The 20,364-nt window shown below is 34.3% G+C and overlaps 2 protein-coding genes across 14 annotated transcripts; one reads left to right on the plus strand and one right to left on the minus strand.

Moving 5' to 3' along the window:
- The first annotated feature begins 207 nt into the window (after window positions 1-207).
- Window positions 208-4,437, plus strand: LOC113691951 (uncharacterized). Its single transcript, XM_027210281.2, has 8 exons — window positions 208-421; window positions 594-715; window positions 1,215-1,258; window positions 1,356-1,441; window positions 1,734-1,842; window positions 2,083-2,096; window positions 2,810-2,911; window positions 4,105-4,437. Exons 1-8 carry the CDS (start codon window positions 308-310, stop codon window positions 4,219-4,221), a joined length of 708 nt encoding a protein of 235 aa, XP_027066082.2. The 5' UTR covers window positions 208-307; the 3' UTR covers window positions 4,222-4,437.
- A 1,078-nt stretch (window positions 4,438-5,515) lies between these two features.
- Window positions 5,516-14,361, minus strand: LOC113692871 (uncharacterized). Of its 13 annotated transcripts, none has more exons than XM_072053860.1 (10): window positions 14,218-14,355; window positions 13,120-13,172; window positions 12,511-12,572; window positions 11,446-11,488; window positions 10,394-10,467; window positions 10,198-10,304; window positions 9,398-9,506; window positions 7,680-7,693; window positions 6,055-6,156; window positions 5,516-5,977 (listed from the first exon to the last, which is right to left on the minus strand). In XM_072053860.1, the coding sequence occupies exons 4-10, from the start codon at window positions 11,475-11,477 to the stop codon at window positions 5,834-5,836; spliced, it is 582 nt and encodes a 193-aa protein (XP_071909961.1). In that variant the 5' UTR covers window positions 11,478-11,488; window positions 12,511-12,572; window positions 13,120-13,172; window positions 14,218-14,355; the 3' UTR covers window positions 5,516-5,833. The 13 variants fall into 13 exon arrangements, with proteins under 13 accessions (XP_071909961.1, XP_071909960.1, XP_071909959.1 ...); XM_072053859.1 differs by having other exon boundaries at window positions 12,511-12,608; XM_072053858.1 differs by lacking the exon at window positions 13,120-13,172 and having other exon boundaries at window positions 14,218-14,361.
- Window positions 14,362-20,364: the final 6,003 nt, after the last annotated feature.

The following is a 20,364-nucleotide window of genomic DNA, read 5'->3' on the forward strand; positions in this document are numbered from 1 at the left end:
CTTTTTTCACAGTTTAAAATCGCTCATACTTTTAAAGTTATGCATAACAATTTTTTTTAATCCACTTCACTTATAATTTTTTTCTATTATGTTCACTTCTTATACATTTTTAGTACTGCGCTCTTCATAAATTATGTTTTTTGTTTCCTGCTCAGATCTCTTTTCATTTATTACTATGAAAATTGTTTTTACAATCATATATTTAGTTTGGTCGTCAAAAGTTTGCAAAACTAAAAGTTCAGCGGGTAATTGTGCAAATTGCCGAATTAACTTTACATGTTGCTTCTGCTTCCTTTTCTTGGGTAAGATGACGAAGCGGAAACCAAAGTCAGTGAAGAGTAGAGAGCAAAGAAGAGGAAAGAAAGCCATGGACCTACTTGCATTTAACAATCAAACCTATTTTCATTTTCCAATTTCTAAGGTAAAATCTCTGATATCTTTTTCCCTATTACCCCCTTTTCTTGTTCCTGAACTTGTATATGTCCGAGCGGAGTTGGGAAAATGGTTGTGTTTAACTTCTTTAAAGCTCTTTTTAGTTTTTCTAGTTGATCACTCTTTTTATTTTTCAATGAATTTTTGGATGATTTGTGTAGATTATTCCGCCTCGGAGGCAGAGGCAATGTAGTGCGAATGACTTGGTTCTTCTATCTCAATTTTCTAAAGAAGAATGCTTCTCTTCTAACATGAGGTGGAAAGGGCAACCTGTTCATGAAAGGTATCAATTGCACTTAATTATCAGTTTTGTATTTGAAGATTTACCATAGCTATTGCTGTTTTAGAGCAGACCGTTGAGTGCAATTTAGTGGGATTTTGTTCAAATATTTATATTAGTACATGATTAATTTGTTTTGCATTCCAACCCTCTCATTGGACTGCTTGTTGTCCTGAAGCTGTCAAATTTAATTGAAGCTCTGGAAGTTGGGGTTGGTGGGATTCGTGTGATGGTGTGATGGCATGTTGGGATAATAGGATGTGCATAAACCCGAGGCATTTTTGTATTTCTGGAGTTCGAGTATTAGTTTATTATTGATTTCCAAGCTGAATTTAGTTTCTTTCTGGACTTATATTTTCTCGTTGCACGCCTGAGCTTGCCAACCTCTTTTGGTGGTTTAAGATTCTTCTTTCCTAATCAACATCCGTTACTTCAGTAGCCTGAGAATTTAGATGATGCAGATAGTAATTGCAATGCTAGGTCTAAATATTTCTTGTTCCAGGACAAAAATTAAACAACTTCATGCTCTTAGAGTTATATCTTCAGGTACAAAATCTAGCTCTTCTTTTTTCTTATAATTTCGGCTTGAAAATTCAAAGGTTGCATTCTTGGACATATGTTTCCGATTCTTTTCTCCCTGTAGGTTTGGAAGATTCTCAAGCTTCTTCTTCCCAGTTTGAGGAATTTTCTGTAACGCCGTGTAAAACTAACAAAGCTAATGAATTGAAGGTGAGACTGTGATTTCAAAGTATGCATGTTATACTATGGTTTAGTATAGATGTTGTTGCACCAAAAGAATGGTCTTGTATGCCAACTGTTTGCAGAGGATAAATATGGAATTCCAACAAGTTTGAAGTTCAAAATTGCCAAGAAGTACAGGCTTTGAAAAATCTGTTGCATGCAGAGATGTGTTTTCTTTTTGTAGGAGGAATTGATACTGTAAAAATTTGTATACCCTTTTTCCAAGACAATGACCTTAATTTTGAGGAGAGTTATCAACTTAGCAAGACATTGGTTGCAGATAAGCATGGTTGTTGAAGGCAAAAGAACTCAAGCAATTTTTGATGATGTGTTTTCTTCGATGGTTGCTGATGCTCAGCCAATTCCAGGGTTTCGAAGAGTCAAAGGAGGTGGGCTATTCCTGAAGTTATCTCAGCTGTATATTTTACAGAAATGTACTTTTAAGCTGTTGAAGTCAATCAAATGCTTTTTCTATTACTTCTGAGCTCCATGTTTTTCCTTCTGGTGTATTTCATGACTCAACGTCCTCTAGGATATTTTTTTCCCCATATTTTATTGCTGACATGGCTCTTGATTTGTGATTTTCCTCTTTATTTGGTCGTCTGTTGCTGACAACTGGGGTCTATCAGGAAAGACACCAAATGTAAGTTGTGCTTCAATTAAACTTCACAACATTAATACATGGTAGAAGCATCATACATGCATGACTGTCTATGGTACCATCGGATAACATAACTCTGTAAATTTGGATTTACATGTCCAAACATTCAACTTCATTGTTAAAATCAATTTAGTTTTGGTTCATGGCCCTAGAGGTCCAGGTACGTAGTTATTAGCCAACAATGACATAGATGCAGAAATCAAGATCTCACCATTCCCATTTCCACTGTACAGACATGTAACAGATTGATGTGAAAACAGTATTCTTGTCTAAATAAATTTTGCAAATAAAGTCAGATTCCTGCATGGGCATTTAGATTTTGTTTGAGCCAGTAGATACATCTGTTTCTGATGAAAATACCTAGGCTTGTGAATCGCATATTCTTTTCTACCCATTTGGATATAGGTTTTATCTCCATTTTTCGGGACTAAGCTTACCATTCCTGAGAATAAAAGTGGTTTTAGTTCTATCATGAAAAGCACAAGGACAGCTCATTTGAGAGGAAAACTCTCTCTCTCTCTCTCTCTTGGTTCTCGAGAAAGAATGTAAATGCTAAATTTTTTGAAAGATAGATAAATCGCTCTTTCAGGCTATATCTTCATTGCATGAGTAAAAATATGTAATTATATTCTATTTTCAGTTATGTCATAATTTCAGGAGTAGTTTTCAGATTAATGTTTCCAATTTTCTTGCAGATACCCAAAAACATTCTTTTGGAAATTCTTGGGCCAGCAAAAGTTTACAACCAAGTCATTAAAAGAATAATAAGCTCTACCATCTCTGATTATGTGCAGAAGGTAGATCCAATAGGTTCCTTTCCTTCCAATCCATTCCTGACATGTTTTGCTTGGTGCTGGAGAATGCTTGTTTGTTTTTTTTTTCCTTTTTTTATGCTCTTGTGCTAGCTTGTGCTTGGTATTCTTCTCTTGTTTAGTTCCATATTGCTCTTAGTTTGCTTTGAGAGGCTGTACAATTTACATATTGCACTAGCATAAGCTTTCAGAGTATAACAATTGTTCTACATTCAATTTTGGTTTAGATTTAGGGAAGCTTAAATGGGATTAACCTTTTTCTTACTCTTCCCATCATGCCTTGGGGTTATCAAAAACATAGATAACTTTGATTGAGACATTTGATACCAGCTATGGTGAAAAACTGACTTCCAACTATTACTGTTTTAGTATAATAGGGTGATTATCTGGCATTTGGAACCCCAATTACCGTGTAAGGGATATTGGACAAGAATGAGCAATTAGCATCAATTAATGCATCCGAAGAATATAAGACTTGCTTTTCAGAACTATAAAATGCTGCTTCATGTAGTCTCTTTCAGTTTTATCGTTGTATTACACCTATCGATCTGGAAAGGTTTCACGACTCTCATGAGCTAAGCTATTGAGTTGATGGTTACAGTTTTACTGCATTTTAACATTCTGAAATCAGAGGGCAACTTGTCAGTCTTTGAGGTATTAAGTGTTTATCATCCTTTCCACAAATCTCTATTTTAACCAAATTCAATTTTCTACTTGCCTCTTATGCTAAGGGAGTCACTACCTCTTGTTAATCCCTCTTTCATTAGGATTATTCTTGAATCTATAAGATGCCACGATGTTAGCTACTTATATCCTTCTAGAAGCATATCCAAGTGGTCTCTTGTACACTTGAAGACCAAGAATTTGTCTTCGTCTAGCAAGCTGGCTTACATCCAAAAAGCGGTTGCATGACAAAGATATTTTGTATGTGCTTTTCCATATAATTCAGATTTACCCTAAACATGTATTAGGTGGAACCTTCTGCCATTTTCTTACTCTCAATAGTTACAATCTTACGATCATCATAACCTTTTCTTTGAAAATGGATATAGCTATATTTATGGCGAGGCATCATAACCTTTTCATCTTTTCTGTTCATCCTCTTCATCTGTTCATCTTTAAGTGACTAGAATATGAGCTAAAATTGTGTTATTCGTCAATGCATATACATACTGCAGGAAGGTTTGTCAGTTGGTAAAGATTTGCGAGTGCAACAAAGTTTTGAAGATCTTGAAGCAACATTTGAACCTGGTGATCAGTTCAAATTTGAGGCCATCCTTCAGTGTCAAGATTGAAGTTTTACAAATAAGCTTTTTGGTATTTTATTGTTGTTTAGAACTTAGCTTAGCTTAGTTATGGCATAGTGTTTTGTAAAGCATGATGTTAAAATTTTTTGCTTCCCAGTTCTATTTGGAAGTATGATTGTGGGAGATATAGTTCATATTTGATTCAACTTCTAATTGTACATTATCCCACCGGGTTGCCCAATTACAGTTTGTCATTCCAAAGTTTCAAGAGGGTGAGACATATTTCTGATATCTGTACTCCAGCCATAATTGTGCTTCAGCCATTTGTACACAATGCCAAGGTGAGAAAATTTTCCATTAATTGTTATGGCAGTTTCATAAAGCGTGCGAGAACTTAAAAGGGTCCTGTAATGAGATAAGTAGTAGAAGAACAAGATTATTGTAAATATGCCACAACCATGACGAGAGAATTGTACATTCCAACGCGCATAAGATTTCCCTGTTTTCGTCTTCCAACCACTCACTTGACAAACTTTACGACTAAAAAACTGTTAGTCAAACAACAACAAAAAACAGAGGTTATCAGAAGTGCCGAAATTTAAACAACTTTATGGCAATTCTTTAGCAACGCAACAGCATAAATGACACTGAGTAGACAATACTTTCTTCAGAAGAGGATCAAATTGGGACAAAGGGTAACAGCTTGTTTCCTGTTAGAATATGATCAATCTCAACGTAAGAAATTTGGTGACTCTTCTTGGACCAATGGCAATTGGGATAGCTGCTCTTTTGACATTACAAAATGATTCAAGCTCGAACCTTTTGCTCAAGAGTTCGACAAGCACAAGCTTGAACTCGAGTGGATACATTTAAGTCGAGCTAGAGCTAGAGCTTGAAGATGTTATTATTCAAGTTTTAACTTGGTTTGATTACACCAGCATACACAATTTCCTTCCTTCGAGAATTTCAAGCAAAAGCAGAAAAAGGGTGTGTTTACTGTCCTTTATTCCTGCCAAAGTGGAACAATTGATGAAAATAGTGCGGATAAAGCCCTGGTGACAAAAAAGGGCACCTTTACCATTACAAAGTTAGCATTTCCCCTCATATGCTCAAAATTAGAATGCCTTTCAAGTAGGGTGAATCCTCGTTGTCTTCTCAGTACTAGACATGGAGGACCAACCTTCCTTACTTAAGCAGGATGTGATTGATAATTATACACCATGTGATGTACCTTGACCATATAATACTGTTCTGTCCCCAGTGTTTTAAGGTGGCTAAAATTTCTTTAAAATTTCGTTTATGTGTATTTAGTGAGCAACTAGACATTCAAAAATCAAGCATGTACTAATAAACCCATTCCATTTTATATTATTGTTTCAAAATAAAATCAAATCTCACAGAAAAATATTGATCAATCAACTCATATGATGGTAAGACTCTAATCTTGACGGACCATCAAGCTTAAACTGGACATAGATGCAAGGGCGGCCTTAAAGAATACAAGAAAATGCGATGCAATGTTTCTTGTGAGAAGGCGTGGAGCAGCCTACTTCTTGTCATGTAACCGAAAAAAGAAGAACAAATAGACAACACAATGGATAGAGAAGAAAGTGGTTACTTCAATGAAAGAATTTGACCACATCGGAGTTTCTCTCCAAGGCTATTGGCTAGATGTTTCGGTTGTCAATATTTCAAGCTCTAGTGTAGCACTAAATCCAAATTCTTTTCCAGGAACAAACGATGATCTGAGTTCTTCAGCTGTCTGTATAGTGTTAATCTTGTTGCCCTTCACTGTTAGATTTTCCTGCAGGATTAACAGGAGTAAGAAGTTCAGGGGAAAATTTTCATCTGTAACTGAATGAATTTCCAGAATTTACTTGCCTTCTTTGTGTAGTCAGCCAAGGTTGAGCTAACAATTTCCTGTATGACAAAGTTGGTAACACGTTCTTCACCGAGCATTTGAAGTAGAAAATCTTTTGGGACCTGCAAGTATTCCCCATAAAACAAAGAAGAAAAGTAGACAAGTAAAATGTGATGGAGATTATAATCTATTTTAAATTTGTCTAAGCTACACGGTTAGTTCAACATAGAAGAGCAAAGAGACAATGGATGGTCAGGTATGAGGACCGACAAAAATCATTAGCTGCTAATAATGAGGCTCGCTTAAATTATATAAGTGATTTTCCATCAAATGGCATAGTGTTTGAGAAAAAAAGTTCACATATGTATGGGAAAAGAAAAAAGACTCCTTGTAATCCACTTATACCATAAAATTGGGCACACACATTTGCATCATTTTGGATTTCAACATTATTAAGTTTGTAACTGGAAGCAACAATAGAGCACCAAGGAATTACAAAGACTCACTATACACCGAACAATTTAACAAGATTTATATGAACTAAAACTAATAGACATCCAAAATGCATCGAGCACCCTGATCCTGAGTAATGTTTGCTAGATCATGGGATTCTCATACAACCATATGAAAAGCATTTAGTTCCAACATATATTAATCTGCATAGGAAGTACTTTCGAGTTTAGACTCATAAATTCCTCTCTTCACTATGTCCTCAAATATAGTAAAGATAGTATTTTCGTTTTTTTTATTTTCTCTAAACAACTGAAAAGCTCTCTGTTATTTGAAAAAGCTTTTATTTTTGATAATGGTATATCCCTGAATAACCCTTCTATTTCACTGTTAACTGAGGTTACTAACAAATTGATTCAATAAGAACTTTACACCCATGAATAGAATCAGCAAACACAAATTGTTGATGGCTTGCTGCCTAACTCAGGTCATAGCATATCTCCAACTCCAAGAAACTGGCATTGGCTTTAGTAACAGGTCTCTCAAATTACAATTTAGCACCCGAAGGTCCGGGAAACAGGAGTTAGACAACCATTATAGATTGTTTCTGAAATTATATGGAGATCTAGTGATATAAAACATTCTTAATCATATCCTAAAGTTTCACATTATGAAGCCTACAGCTTCCCATATCACAATTTAGCGACTGAGACGAGGAGCGAGGCATCTATTAATGTGTATTTCTCACATGAAATGGAAACCTAGTGAATGAATTAATCCCATGTAGCTCAAATTATAATTAATGATTCATGACTTTTCAAGATGCATGAATCCTGATAGCAGGCTATGATGTAATAAGTAAGAACGAGAACACAGGAAAAGGACATGTACAATTGTGTGAATGAAATAGAACCTAGCAGCAAAAAGGGTAGTTTCTTTGTAGCTTATGACATCAAGACACTGTTTATGCCATTCAACCACATCGTAGCTCTTCAAACAGTATAAATACTTGCATATGAATTATAGATTTTGAAAGGAAAATACATTCTGACAATCTCCACATTCTGCTGGAGCAACAGATTTAAGAGGAGGTCCTACAGTATGTAACTTCATCATCGAAAAGCAAGACAGAAGAGAAAACATTGCACCTGAGAAACTTCTTCATAGAGTATAATGAAGTCATAGGGATATTTACCTTTGATGTTTTCCCTGAAAGGACCACCATGCACATGCAAAATAGAAAGTTAGAACAATGTGAATAAAAGAGTCATAGGTTGAACATGCAGAGCTAATAGTTTATTTTTGAGCATAAGCTTAATCATTTTGGTGATATAGTAGAGAGTTATAATCTGAATCTAGTATCACAGTTCCCTAGTTAAATCCTTTTGCCAGAACAGTGGTCTTCCTTTAGATTTAAATTGCTTTTCCATATTATCCATGATTTTGCTAGTGCAGTTTCTGGATAATGTTCCAGCATTTGCCTCAGTAGGAACATGAAATCGACAATAGAAGCCAGAAGCACAACAATGTCAAAGTTGGACACATATGGATATCAGTCTGCAGCTCAAGGCACCAGTGCCTCTTCTCTATTGCTTGTGAAATTTGGAAACAGAATCCGAAGCCAAAAAGACCTCTCCACTTTCCAGCCATTCTTTACCCGAAAAAGCTAGAAGGAGTCAACACTTTCTGAATCCAAAGCTAAAACCAGCTGCACAAAACTAGGGCTGGCATATGGTCGGGTCAATCAGGTTTGAATGGGTTTGCAAATAAATGGGCATAGGCATAAAACTGTCCAAACCCTTCTTTTTGATGACATAAAATAGGTAGAATTCAAATGGAACTGGAATTTATGGTGGTCCATGGGTGCAAACTTGAATATATCATGTTCTTTTCCTCATTTTATTGTTCTTTAATTTTTTTTCAATATCTCTTCTTATTCTTTTATTTTTTTTATTTATTTTTTTCTACTCCTCAAGAAAGATAGCACGTGTAGAATCACTGCCAACAACTGGCCAGATTCCACAACAATTAATCAATTGCAGTGGTCTGCCAGCAGCAAGTGGTGGTGCAGTAGTTTAGAAACAAATATAAGAAGAAAAAGGAATACGAATAATTATTTAATACAAAAATAAAATGAGGAAAAAAGTTATGGTCCTGATGGGTTCCTCGGGAAGCTCATACCAGCTCAATGTTTGAGTCAAACAAAGAATTAGCCAAATCCTTAAGAAACCATGCCCAAACTACCCATGTCTAATGAAGGCAGGCTTCGGTGGGCAGCACATGGGCATGGATTCATTTTGCTAGCCCTATTTAAGAACTGAGAACAGGCCCATAATGGATTTGAGATACCTCCACTTTCAATTGAGATACGCCACTACAACTAGAAATAATAGCACTGAGGTCAAATGGTGTAACAGAAACTTGGCCATCACCAGTCATGCGGCCTCAATAGACCCATGAAAACCATGCTTTCAAATTTACTGCCTAGGTACTAAGGCCGGAAACCGATTATGACGCAAGCTGAAATCTCGATGTGTACCATGGCCTTTTAGATAATGCAAATTTAAAATGAGAAAAGCAAGAGCTATGAAATTGTGTATTTCTAAAGAGGGTATTGCACTTATTCTTTGCTACCACGTGACCCTATTGCTCTAAACAGCAGAACAAAAAAGAAAAAGGAGAAACAACAAACTGATTGATTACTAGGTAATTATGCATGGATATAACCAGTTCTGTGGTCACTGTAATGACTGTGGATTAAATTTTAGATCCTTCCTAGAATGTGCAAGCTTTTAATTCATGTGGTATTGGACTAAAATCGGACAGAAAATATAGAATATCAGAACTCTTATGGTTCAATTTCTCGATCAACTATAATGAATAACTTTCTTTCAAATGCAATGACATGATCACCTCCCTTCTGTCTGCGAAATCCAGGAACAGGTGGAGCTGCACGGGCCAAATTAGTTAAAACCTTCTCAAACACTAATCTGGTATCCTCTCCTTCCAAATCGACTCTTACCTGGAAGAAAGACATTGAGGGACTAATTCAGCTAAAATACTAGGTTATGGTAAAATTGAAGCCGCATGACTAGTCCAGTCCTAACCTAACTAAGAAGACACAGTGGTAAATAAAATTGCTATTGCCAGACAAAAACATGCAAACATTGCTGAAGTCTCAAACACTGAATTAGAAAATTGAATGGCACCCCAAGGAAGAGTAGCAACCTAAATAAGCATGCGGCAGTCGCTTCAACCCCCCCCCCTTTTGCTTCAACCATACAAAGCCACTCTTAGATCTCCTGTGCTTGCTCTATGCTACCTCTCTCAAGTCATGCTACTCAAATTCTTAAACATGTATGGTGGTAGTTATTATCTTGGCAGCTCAGCAGTTAGCACTATTTAGGACCTCATATGAGCATGGCTCAGTTATACAATATCTAGTGAATTGAACTGATCGCAGAATAACAATTACCACCCCAAAATTTGAACTTGAAATCTTTACTCTATGAGCATGGAAGAGATAAAAGCACAATACTCAAAGGAAAAAGAATATTTTGAAAGTGGGACAGATGACTGTGCGCTTAAACATGCAACTGTCAAGGTAGAATTGTGATTATCAATCCATGGATAAAGAGAACAAATAACACGTGAATTACCAAAGTCTATACCACATAGGCAATGTACAAGAGCTGATATTCTTGCAAGCTTACTTGTAGCTTAGTATCATCTCGAGACTCAACAACAATCTTCGCATTTTTAACATGTACTGCATTTTCCTCTGGATCTGCTATTGATGCCTCCAAACCTGATATAGTAACTACAACATATCAAGGAGAGATCAAAGACTAAGTCTGCAAAAGCAAGTCATAACTTTCAGATAAGTCTTTTCAGTAAAGCAATTAGCACCTGAACGAACAGCAGATACTGATTTGGCTAAATGTTGCAGATATTGCTTAGAGAAGCTATGGATACTTGATTCCCTAGAACCATCAAAATACCTGTTTAATAATACTACTGCTCAGGCCGTCCAAGAAGCAAGAAATCCTATGACACCAAACAAGTGCAATGTGCCAATTGAAATGACTCAAGAGTTTAAGCTTCATTCTATGACTTAAAGCAGAATTAAAACATCAATAACATGTATATTATGCATAAACATGAGAGCTAGGTGAATATATTTCTTTAGCTGATGAGCATAAACAGAGAAGTACCCTTCTTCAATCAACATCATCCCTAGGAATAACACAAAAGGAAAAAAAAGAGTCGATCAGCAGTTAACTAGTTACAAAAAGTCTGAATTCTCTAGTTTTTTAGTGCTCGGGGCAATTTCAACTTAGCGGGATCTTTCCGAAGCTTTTAAGTGTCAACCAGCAAACTCCAACTCATCAGTACACATTGACTTTGGTGTGAAAGGACAAGCAAGCAAGAGTTTCCAGGACTATGTTTATCAACTCAAGACTATGTTTATCAGGCATTTCACCAGCTTTAGTTCTATCTTCTATGTAGTTTCCCAACAGCCTTCAGGCTTAACCAAGACATATCAACCCACAGGTCTCTTCCTAGCAATGAATACAACGTGCTAGCTACAGATAATAGAGTATAATTTAGTTAGACAACCAGAAATATTCTTCCACAACCCATATATTTCAGATTCGATGTTTATCAAGCATTTCAGCAGCTCTAGTTCGATGTAGTTTCACAACAGCCTTCAGGTTTAACCAAGATGTATCAACCTGCAGGTTTCTTACTAGCGATGAATACAATGTGCTATCTAAAGATATTATAGTATAATTTGGTTAGATATCCTGAGATATTCTTCCACAAGCCATCCATTCATAAAGAAGAGAAAAAGGAAAAAAAAATTATTGCTTCTAAAGGGTCTTAACTTCTTAAACTGGTCGATACTCAGTATTCAGGCTTCAAAAAACAAAAGAACGGTTCTATGGTGGCAAAAGTACCTCAACCTCCTCGAGTGATAGGCAAGAAGCATACTATTTTGTCCTGCTATTACATTAATAAATGTCAAGAGAATAAATGCAGGAATGCAAGAGCCTGTTAATTTCTGCAACAGACAAGAGTATTTTCTGTCCAATTAGATAGGTAATTCTTAGTTGAACTTTGACACAGTAACTAAAATTTGAACAATTTAAAATAAATCTAAAATTCAGAGGATACAGCTAATATTATCATTGCTCCTTGTTCAAGAAATGAATGAAAATGGAAATGTCTGCCATACTTTTGCTTTCAAAATTTGCCAAGAAAACTAGGTGCATGATTACATCCTCCTGTCACTACATACAGGATACTTAATTTATTGAAAGAATAAGCAGCCAAAAAAACCTATAATGTCTTGGTCCTTGCCAAGTTGGCAGGCAGGTGATGTCAAACCTAATCCACTAGTATGGGATACACAATTGAATCTCGGTTGCTAGCATAAATGCCCTCTAAAATCAGAATATGCATCCATTTGTCAAACTTGGCTAATACAAAACTATGCCATCACAAAAATAGTTCATCATCTCTTCATAAGTATTCACCAAATTGATTCAGTAGCTCCTTATAATCCTAGCTATGTAATCCCAGCACCTCACTCTTGGGACCTGTTTTACAGTAATAATGTTCTATATTTATGCAACAAATCCATTGTAAATTATAGCCAACCAAAGTCCTTTTTTGTTCAATATTTCAAAATAGCCATGGAATAGGAACTTGGTTAAACTCCAGACGAGATGTGTCAGATTAGTAATTGGACAAGATATCCATTTAACTGTTCAGGTCATGAAAAACTAAAAGATCATCCTTCATTTAAGGGTTCATTTTGTGATCCCAAAAGGAAATGCCTGTATATCAAAGGAGACAGGGAGCACACCTTATTGACCCCAAAAGCCCAAGCAACAACAAAGTATTGTCAATAAAACAAGCACTACTAAGAACGACATGTTAATTAAGCAAATATGCATCCAATAACAGGAAAATTGTTAGAGCCTAAATTTATACAAACCTTCTGGTCAAGGTTTATTTACCTGTGGCATCTATTAATGGTTGTTGAGTTTCCAAACTTGGTTAACGATGCATGATGGTATATCTGTACACAATGATGGAGACTCTGAAATTCTACAAACTGATGATAGAAAAACATTACAACTATGATACAGCAAGAAAAACTGCTGAAACTAGTAAGCACTAATTTATTTGTGTATGTACACTCCATGAATAGCCAAGCTGCCTTAACATAAAACTGAAGAAGTATTATTAACATTTTGCAGAAAGCTTCAAGTATTCTAGCACATATGATGCCCTTAAAAATTGTGAAGAGTTATCAGGTCTTTGTAAAAATAATAAATAATAAAATTGCGGAGCTCTCAGCTGCAGCATTTTAATGGTGTTTAGAGTTCAAGTTTTCTTTCATTCAATCTGCAAGTTGACCTTGTAACCTCTAACAATATTTCGATATAAATATAATCCTGATAATTTCTAAGGCTTCTTTGGTACTTTTGCACAGACATTTGGTTATTTTTCAACTAAGAACACAAATTCTCAGAAAGCATACCATCAAAAACTTTTAACAAGATTTTTTTTACACCTTTCACATCTAGGCACAGCTTGTTTTGAACTACTTAATATAATTATACCTTTTTCTCCAAGCTGTAAGCAGTTTCAACATGTTCTCAACAGGCTTTAGCTTCTGTTTACCCAGAAAAGGCAAATCCAAAGTGGCAACAGTGAGATGCTTTTTGAAACAGCTTCTCAGATTTTCAAAACTTCTAAACAAAAACATGCTTTCATTTTTTTTCACTAGATATTCAACAATGAGCATTAAAAAGAAAAAAAAAAAACAAAAAAAAATCTTGACCGCAATCCTGAATAACTAACTAAAAAAGAGAACATCTCTGAAAAAGCTTCGAATTCAAAAGCATATCCTATTAAATACTTCTACCACTATTGCTAACATTTTGTTTATCTTTACTTTCTAGACTTTCTTAATCTCGTAACGTCTTTCATTTTGCATAAAACAGAGTAGACTTGATTTCATTCCTCAAATAACTATAACAAAATAAAGCAAGGAATCATGAAATCTATTTAGTGAAAATTTTATCATTTATAAGTAAAATGAGCCCTAAATTACCACAATTAGTAAGATACTACATTCATTAGCAAATGTCGTACCTAAAGTATTTCTTTGCAATCATGAAACATCTAAAGCAAAGCACTAATTAAATATCCAAACAAGGTTCTAATTTTTCCACCTTGAATTGACTCAAAATTACTTTTATTAGCATCTGCAAAGGTTTTTATTTTTCATTTCTTAAGTCATTCAATTACAAGTAGCCTTTTTCACAACATTTTACTCCACAATTATAACATACAATTACCAAAATTAGCGAGATAATACATTCATTAAGAAATTTTGTACCCAAAACATTTAGGCAAGCAAATTAATTACAATATCCAAACAAGGTACTTATTTTTCCATCTTGAATTGGCTCAGAATTATTCTCATTAGTAGCTCAATTTGCGACGTTAATCAATTAGAATTAGCCTTTTTCTTAATTTTTTTAGTCAATGACGACAATAATCTTCTGCATTTCAATTAACAGCACTCAAAATTCAAAGAACAAAAACAGGGGAAAAAAAACCTTTAGCTTTTTGAAGTAGAATTCTGTTCATGAATAATCGCTATGCATTTACAAATTTGCAGAACTACTGATAAAGAAAACTGTGTTGCTTACGTCAGAGCGCTTGAGAAGCTTCAGCAAAGGTGACGTCAACGTGAAAATCGCCATCGTCTCTGTGGCCATGCTTTTCTTATCAGTCGCAGCAGTCTCCTGGAAATTCCTGTGCTGCCTTGAATTTCTGCGTCTTTTTTTTTTGGGGAAAACGAAAAGAAAAGGAACAAATCTGTTATCTAGTCCTTCAACTTTTTTAGTAAAACACATTTAGCCCCTGAATTTTTATGTTTAATGTTTTTAGCGAATTTATGTTGCGTTAGATAAAATTAAATTTTGAAAACTAAAATCTGAAATCTGAATCAATTAACTTATTGAATTTTTAATTACTAAATTTGATACGTTTAAATGTATATCACTTTTAGATGATAAGTGAATACTTATCATTTATTTTTGAAATAAATTTTGTCTAAAAAATACAGTGCTACTTCATTAATTAATTTAGATGTTCTACTTTTGGCTATCAATCACGTCTAAACATGTTAAGATTTGAGTCTTTTAAATTTAAGTGTTGAGTTAAGGGTTCGTTTGATAAAATTGAAATTTGAAAAATGAAATCTAAAATCTAAAATATGAATTCATTGAGTTACAATGTTTTCAAAATCGGATCGGATCGGCCGGTTCGCGGTCAAACCGGCCATGCTACCAGTTCGATCCAATATCAAACCTAGATGGTAATGAAAACCCGCTACGAACCGGACGAACCGCTAAAACTAGTATGAACCGCGAACCTGCGATTCTCAAATTTTCAAACAATTTAACCTCAAATTCAAAATAATAGCAAGAATGGAAACTGCTAGATTCAAACTCGAGTCTCTGAGCCAACAATAAGGTACGTTGCCACAACACCACAACCCAAGGACGAGGCATTGTTGTGTAGAATTATACTTAACTAAAAAATAAAATCAGATTAAATAAAAAAAACCCTAGCATTAAGAAAGTGCAGACGGCACATTTCATTTCAATTTCACTTCCTCCGTTTTTCACTCTCGGCTTCTCCAGTTCGCATCTTGATTTTTTTTAAAAAAAAATTTCTTCATATTTCAAATACTCATTTTTTTTTTCATTTTTCTTACAAAATCTCATCCTCTCATAGCTCCTTCTTTTTAATTTTCAACTCTCTCTCTCTCTCGCTATCCTCTTTTCTTTTGTCACTCCCTTTTTAATCAAACCTCTTTATTTTAAATTTATTGATATTTTCTTCCATCTTTTAATTTTGTTTTTGTCCATTAAATTGAAAAAAGTTTAAAAAAAATTATTTTTCTTTAACCCAAATTATTTAATGTCACAACCACTCACTTTTATCTCATTTTTTGTTTCTTATTAAGTTTACATTTCTATTTTCGATTCTCTTGACTTCCTTCGAACTCCAAACTTTCTTTTTAAAATTGCAATCTCTAAATCCCAAAGCGTAAATTAAAATTTAAGTTCACAATGTCTAAATTCTCATAGACGTGAATTTTGCATAATTTCAAAATATTGTGATATTTTTGGGTTGGATTTAGATATAATTGAAATTGAAATGAAATTTATTTGTTTTAACTTATAATTTAAAATTTTTATTTTTAAAAATCCAAGTTATTAAAAAATAGTAAACTTTTCATCATATAAAGTATTAAATTAGTCCATTACATGTCTTATTTTGTGCATATATATATTTATATAAATTATTTTTTAAAAATTTTATTGAACCGAGGTTGAACCAGTCTGACCGGTTGAATCTCGATCCTTTCACTTCACCGGTTCAATTAACGGTCCGGTTTTTAAAACATTGTTGAGTTATTGAGGTGTTGTTTGGTAAAAGGAGATCGAAATCAGGAATTGAAATAATTTCAATTCTTGTTGTTTGGGTTACATGTATTGGATTCAGAATCTTAGAGTGAACCATTAAAATTTGGGAGTTCTCAATTCCCAACAAATTAGAGGGGTTTTGGTGGATTCCCAAATTTGACTCAATTTGACTAGAAAACTTCAAAAAAGAAAAGAAAGAAAACATATTGTTTTCATCACTCTATCACGTCGGCCCAACCTTCATAGCAGTATCTTACCATTAGATTTTCTTTTTCATTTTTTCTCTCTCATTCCATCTTCCACACCAGGCTTCAATCGTCATCCTTTTCTTTCTTTTTTCTCTATTCACTCTCTCCTCCAATCTTCCATAGTAGCAGCCTCACCTCATCTAGTTGTTTCTGCTTTCTTGTCAATCTCTCTCACTTTCTCTTTTCATCTCTCTTTGCTCTCTTCCTCTCTCCTCTAATACTTCATGGCAGCTGCTCCTCTCTATTTGGTTCTTTCTCTTCTCTCTTCTTTTTTTCCTTTTTGTGCAAGCCTTTCTCTCATCTATTGTTAGTCACTTTCCCATACTCCACAAATTGCAAGGTTGATTGGTGATGGTTAAGTATTGGTTTAAGAGAATATGTTGAAGAATGAGTACTTAAGGACTGGGAAGAAAAAAGCAAGAAAAGGGAAAGAAGAAATAAATAAAGAAAAGAAAATGAAAATAATTTGATTTCAAAACCTTATAAATATATACCAAACATTAGTCATTGTAATGATACTCTTGATCAAAATCCATACTAAATTTTTGGACGTGATCCCAATTACAATTCCGATTCCTGGGCTTGAATCAAGCACTTCTTGAATTGCTAAGTATTAAATCAAATACATTTGAATGTATATCACATTCAGTGATAAATGAGTAACTTATCACTTATTGTTGGGATCAAGCTTTGTCTAAAGGGTTACCAAGACCAATAGTCCCTTACATATGATGATGTAAAATTTTGATCCTTTAAAATCAAAATGATTGATTTTAGTTCCTAACAATTAAAAAATATTCCCTTTTGGTCCCTTGTTACCTTTCCAACCAAATTTTTGTCAGAATATATCATAAGCCAGTCACGTGATTAGTTTTTTAAGGACAAATTTGACAACTCAATTAATATTGCCCATTTCTTTCCTAATCCACCATTTCTCTCCAATATTCACCAAATGCCAAACTAGTTAAAATGACGTGGTTTTGATAAAACTCCATTTCTCTATACTTTCTTTCTTTTTCCTTTTTCTATCATCTTCTTCCTTCCATTTTCTTACAAAAGCTCACATGAGTTGCCATAGTGCATTTTAGCAGCGGCACCACCACAGACCACCATCTTCTGTTCACAATTTGTCTCAAATTTTGCTCCCCACTTGGTTTTTTGCATAAATTTCGATTCTAACATTATTTTTTGCAAATATTGTACAAAAAGTGGTCAAAATGGCAAAAAATAGTTGTGAATCCTTTTCATTTCTTTTGTCAAAACAACACCAAAACTCACTGATTTTTTTTTTTTTTTGCAAAGTGACCCAGATGAAATACACAGCATCAATAACTCCAAAATCAGCCATGTAAGCCTCAAGAATCAACAAAGTTAAAACAAATCTTTTTTTACAAGTAATGCATAGCCATTAGGTTCAATAATTTGGAGATGATTACATAAGAGCTTCTTGAGTGAGGCTTCAGATGTGATTGTAGACTAGTAACTTCAATAGCTATATCAACCACATATGCTATCATGGGTTTGCTAAGGCTCTTCGAAATCTTTTAATTTTCAAGTCCTTTGGGAATAAGCTATCAGGATTTGGTGTGGGGGTGAGAAAAAATCATTTCTTCAAAGTATTATTGAAAACGGGTGATGGTAGGGAAACCACCTTCACCTTGGCTTTTCCAGGTCCCTAGCAAGAAAGAGAGAGGTTGGACTACTAGATGTGCTGTTTGTGACACCGCCTAACCTCTGCCATACATATTTATGTCAAGCCCTATTGAGTTTTGTTATTTAGTTACAATAAATCTTGAAATTTGACAGAACACATTTCCATGATTTTTTAAAAATAGAGGGAGAAAGAAATATACTTATAAGACCCATAAAATTAGGGGAAGAAGAGGAGAAAAGAGGGAAAAGGGAAGAGGTGGAGGTTGAGAAGTAAGAAAGAGATTTTGGCAGTGGTGGTGATGGTGGAAGTGGGAGTGATATGAGAAGATGATGGTAGAATAGGTAAATAAGTGATGTGGTTTTAGACTTGTGAAATTAGGGTTTAGAAGGAGAATAATTTGAAAAAATGCTAGATTAAATGAAAAATTAGTTCAATATTAAATGAGTTGCCAAATTTGCCCTTAAAAAAATTAATCATGTGATGGGTCTATGACACATTCCGATAAAAATTTGGCCGGAAAGGTGACGAGGGACCAAAAGTGATCATTTTTCAATTGTTAGGAACTAAAATCAATCATTTTGATTTTGAGGGACTAAAATTTCACATCAGTCATATGTGAGGGAGTATTGATGCAATTTTCCCTTGTCTAAAAATATTCAGTGATATTTAATTAATTGATTCATATGTTCAATTTTTTTTATTATTAAACACATCTGAACATAATAAGATTCTGTTCGAGGTTGCGGTACATTTGATAAAAAAACACTTTTAGTGTTAACAGTACTGTAAAAATGTTTGGTGAACATCATCCCATAACATTAGGAATAGAAATTTTGGTGTTAAAAACACTATTGAGCAATAGTTCAAACTTGGTGCTTTTATGGTAGGTTTTGTGATTTAAAAAATAAAATATCAAATTTAAACATTTAATCATATATTATAAACCAAATAAAGAGATAAATACTTTTAAAAATTTTCAAATTATACATTATCCAATATGATAAATACTTATTGAAGTATGTTTCCGAACAATATATCTTGAATGTTGTAGGTTGATGCTGCTCCTGCTGCAGACGCAACATCCCCTGGCAAACAATTGAAGAAAGGTTCTAATTTTTATTCCTTTTTTTGGTAGTTTTATTGTAGGATGGCTTATTTTTCTGTATGTACTCGGATGTTGCAACAAGCCCAGGGAAATGATTGAACAAAGGTTCAATATTTTTTTTTGTGCTTTCTTTCTTTGTTTCATTTTGGGATGCGTTAATTGTCTGTTGATGTTTTACTATGTAATCGGGTGTGCATTCATTTTTGTTCGTTTCAATGTTTATCATTTTGATGGTCCTTCTCGATTTATGTTTTGGTGTTTAATTGTGTTGTGTGTCTGTGGTGTGCTTATAAGCTGCCAATACCCATGAGAACGTTTACTTCGTTTCACAATTTTTAGTCTTTCAATTTCGTGGGTAGTTTGTGTTTTTTTTTTTTTTGCACTTTCTGTGTTTAATGTTTTTTGAATTTTTTGGGCATGCATACTAAGTTGTAAATTGCCATTATGTGGATTGGTCTTTCCTTTGTCTTCCCGGGGGAAAAGGGATTTCTTGTGTATTTTCCTTGAAATGTTTTATGCTATAATGTAGGTAAGAGAGAAGCTAAGGAGTTGATTGAAAAGGAAGTCATTGTGAAGAAACAAAAGAAAGGAGCTAGGATAGAGTAGGCTATCGAAAAGAAGAAGATTGAGGTCAAGACTAAGAAGAAGAATGTGGTTTCTTCTGATGATGAATCCACTTTGTCTGAAGAGGAAGATCTCAAAAAGGTTCTTACTCCCTCATCCATAGCATTTAAAAACTTTGTTACCCTGCTTGAAGTTCTTTTCTTGATATTAGGCTTCGTTTGGATTGAGAAACTTGATAAAGAATTTGAAATCTATTCAAATTGTTCTAATCGTTTGGATTGCTCAATAGACATTTAGATTTATAATACACCAATTATTAAAATATATTTTAAATACTAGAACAATTGGTAATGTACAAATTCAAATACTTCTAAAACGACGTAAACAACTAAGGAGAATTGAGTGAATTTCGAATCTTTCGTCAAATCCCTTAATCTGGATGGTTGATTTAAGGGCTATGGCTATATTGAGTTTGCTACAGCTGAAGCAACCCAAAAGGTGGATTGTTTTGACCAATTTATCCTTTTATTTGAGGCTTTTGAAACTTTTAAAATGAAAGTTTGAGGCTTGGAATAGTTTCCGGCTTTTGCTCATTGTGCTCGTCTTCAACTTGCATTTATTAGGATTTCACAGATCAATTTATTTGTTGTCATTTTTTTTGCCAACACAAAGAGTAACTTTGTCGAACTAATCTCTCTACACTTATGTACCCCGCCCTCCAAGAATGCACAAGCGTTAAGAGGGGTCGTGTGAGGACCCGAAAATTTTTCTTATTTTATATTATTTTA

The sequence above is a fragment of the Coffea arabica genome, chromosome 6c (assembly GCF_036785885.1).
Source record: "Coffea arabica cultivar ET-39 chromosome 6c, Coffea Arabica ET-39 HiFi, whole genome shotgun sequence".
Classification (NCBI taxonomy): domain Eukaryota; kingdom Viridiplantae; phylum Streptophyta; class Magnoliopsida; order Gentianales; family Rubiaceae; genus Coffea; species Coffea arabica.

Bases quoted from the DNA above. Each gene is read 5' to 3' on its own strand.
- LOC113691951 (XM_027210281.2), top strand. From the start codon at position 308: ATGACGAAGCGGAAACCAAAGTCAGTGAAGAGTAGAGAGCAAAGAAGA. The intron at 1,442-1,733 runs GTGAGACTGTGA...CATTGGTTGCAG, and splicing joins ACAAAGCTAATGAATTGAAG to ATAAGCATGGTTGTTGAAGG. The intron at 2,912-4,104 runs GTAGATCCAATA...TACATACTGCAG, and splicing joins TCTCTGATTATGTGCAGAAG to GAAGGTTTGTCAGTTGGTAA.
- LOC113692871 (XM_027211473.2), bottom strand. From the start codon at position 14,286: ATGGCCACAGAGACGATGGCGATTTTCACGTTGACGTCACCTTTGCTG. The intron at 12,609-14,217 runs GTAAGCAACACA...TTCTATCATCAG, and splicing joins AGCTTCTCAAGCGCTCTGAC to TTTGTAGAATTTCAGAGTCT. The intron at 10,305-10,393 runs GTGCTAATTGCT...GATATGTTGTAG, and splicing joins AGTATCTGCTGTTCGTTCAG to TTACTATATCAGGTTTGGAG.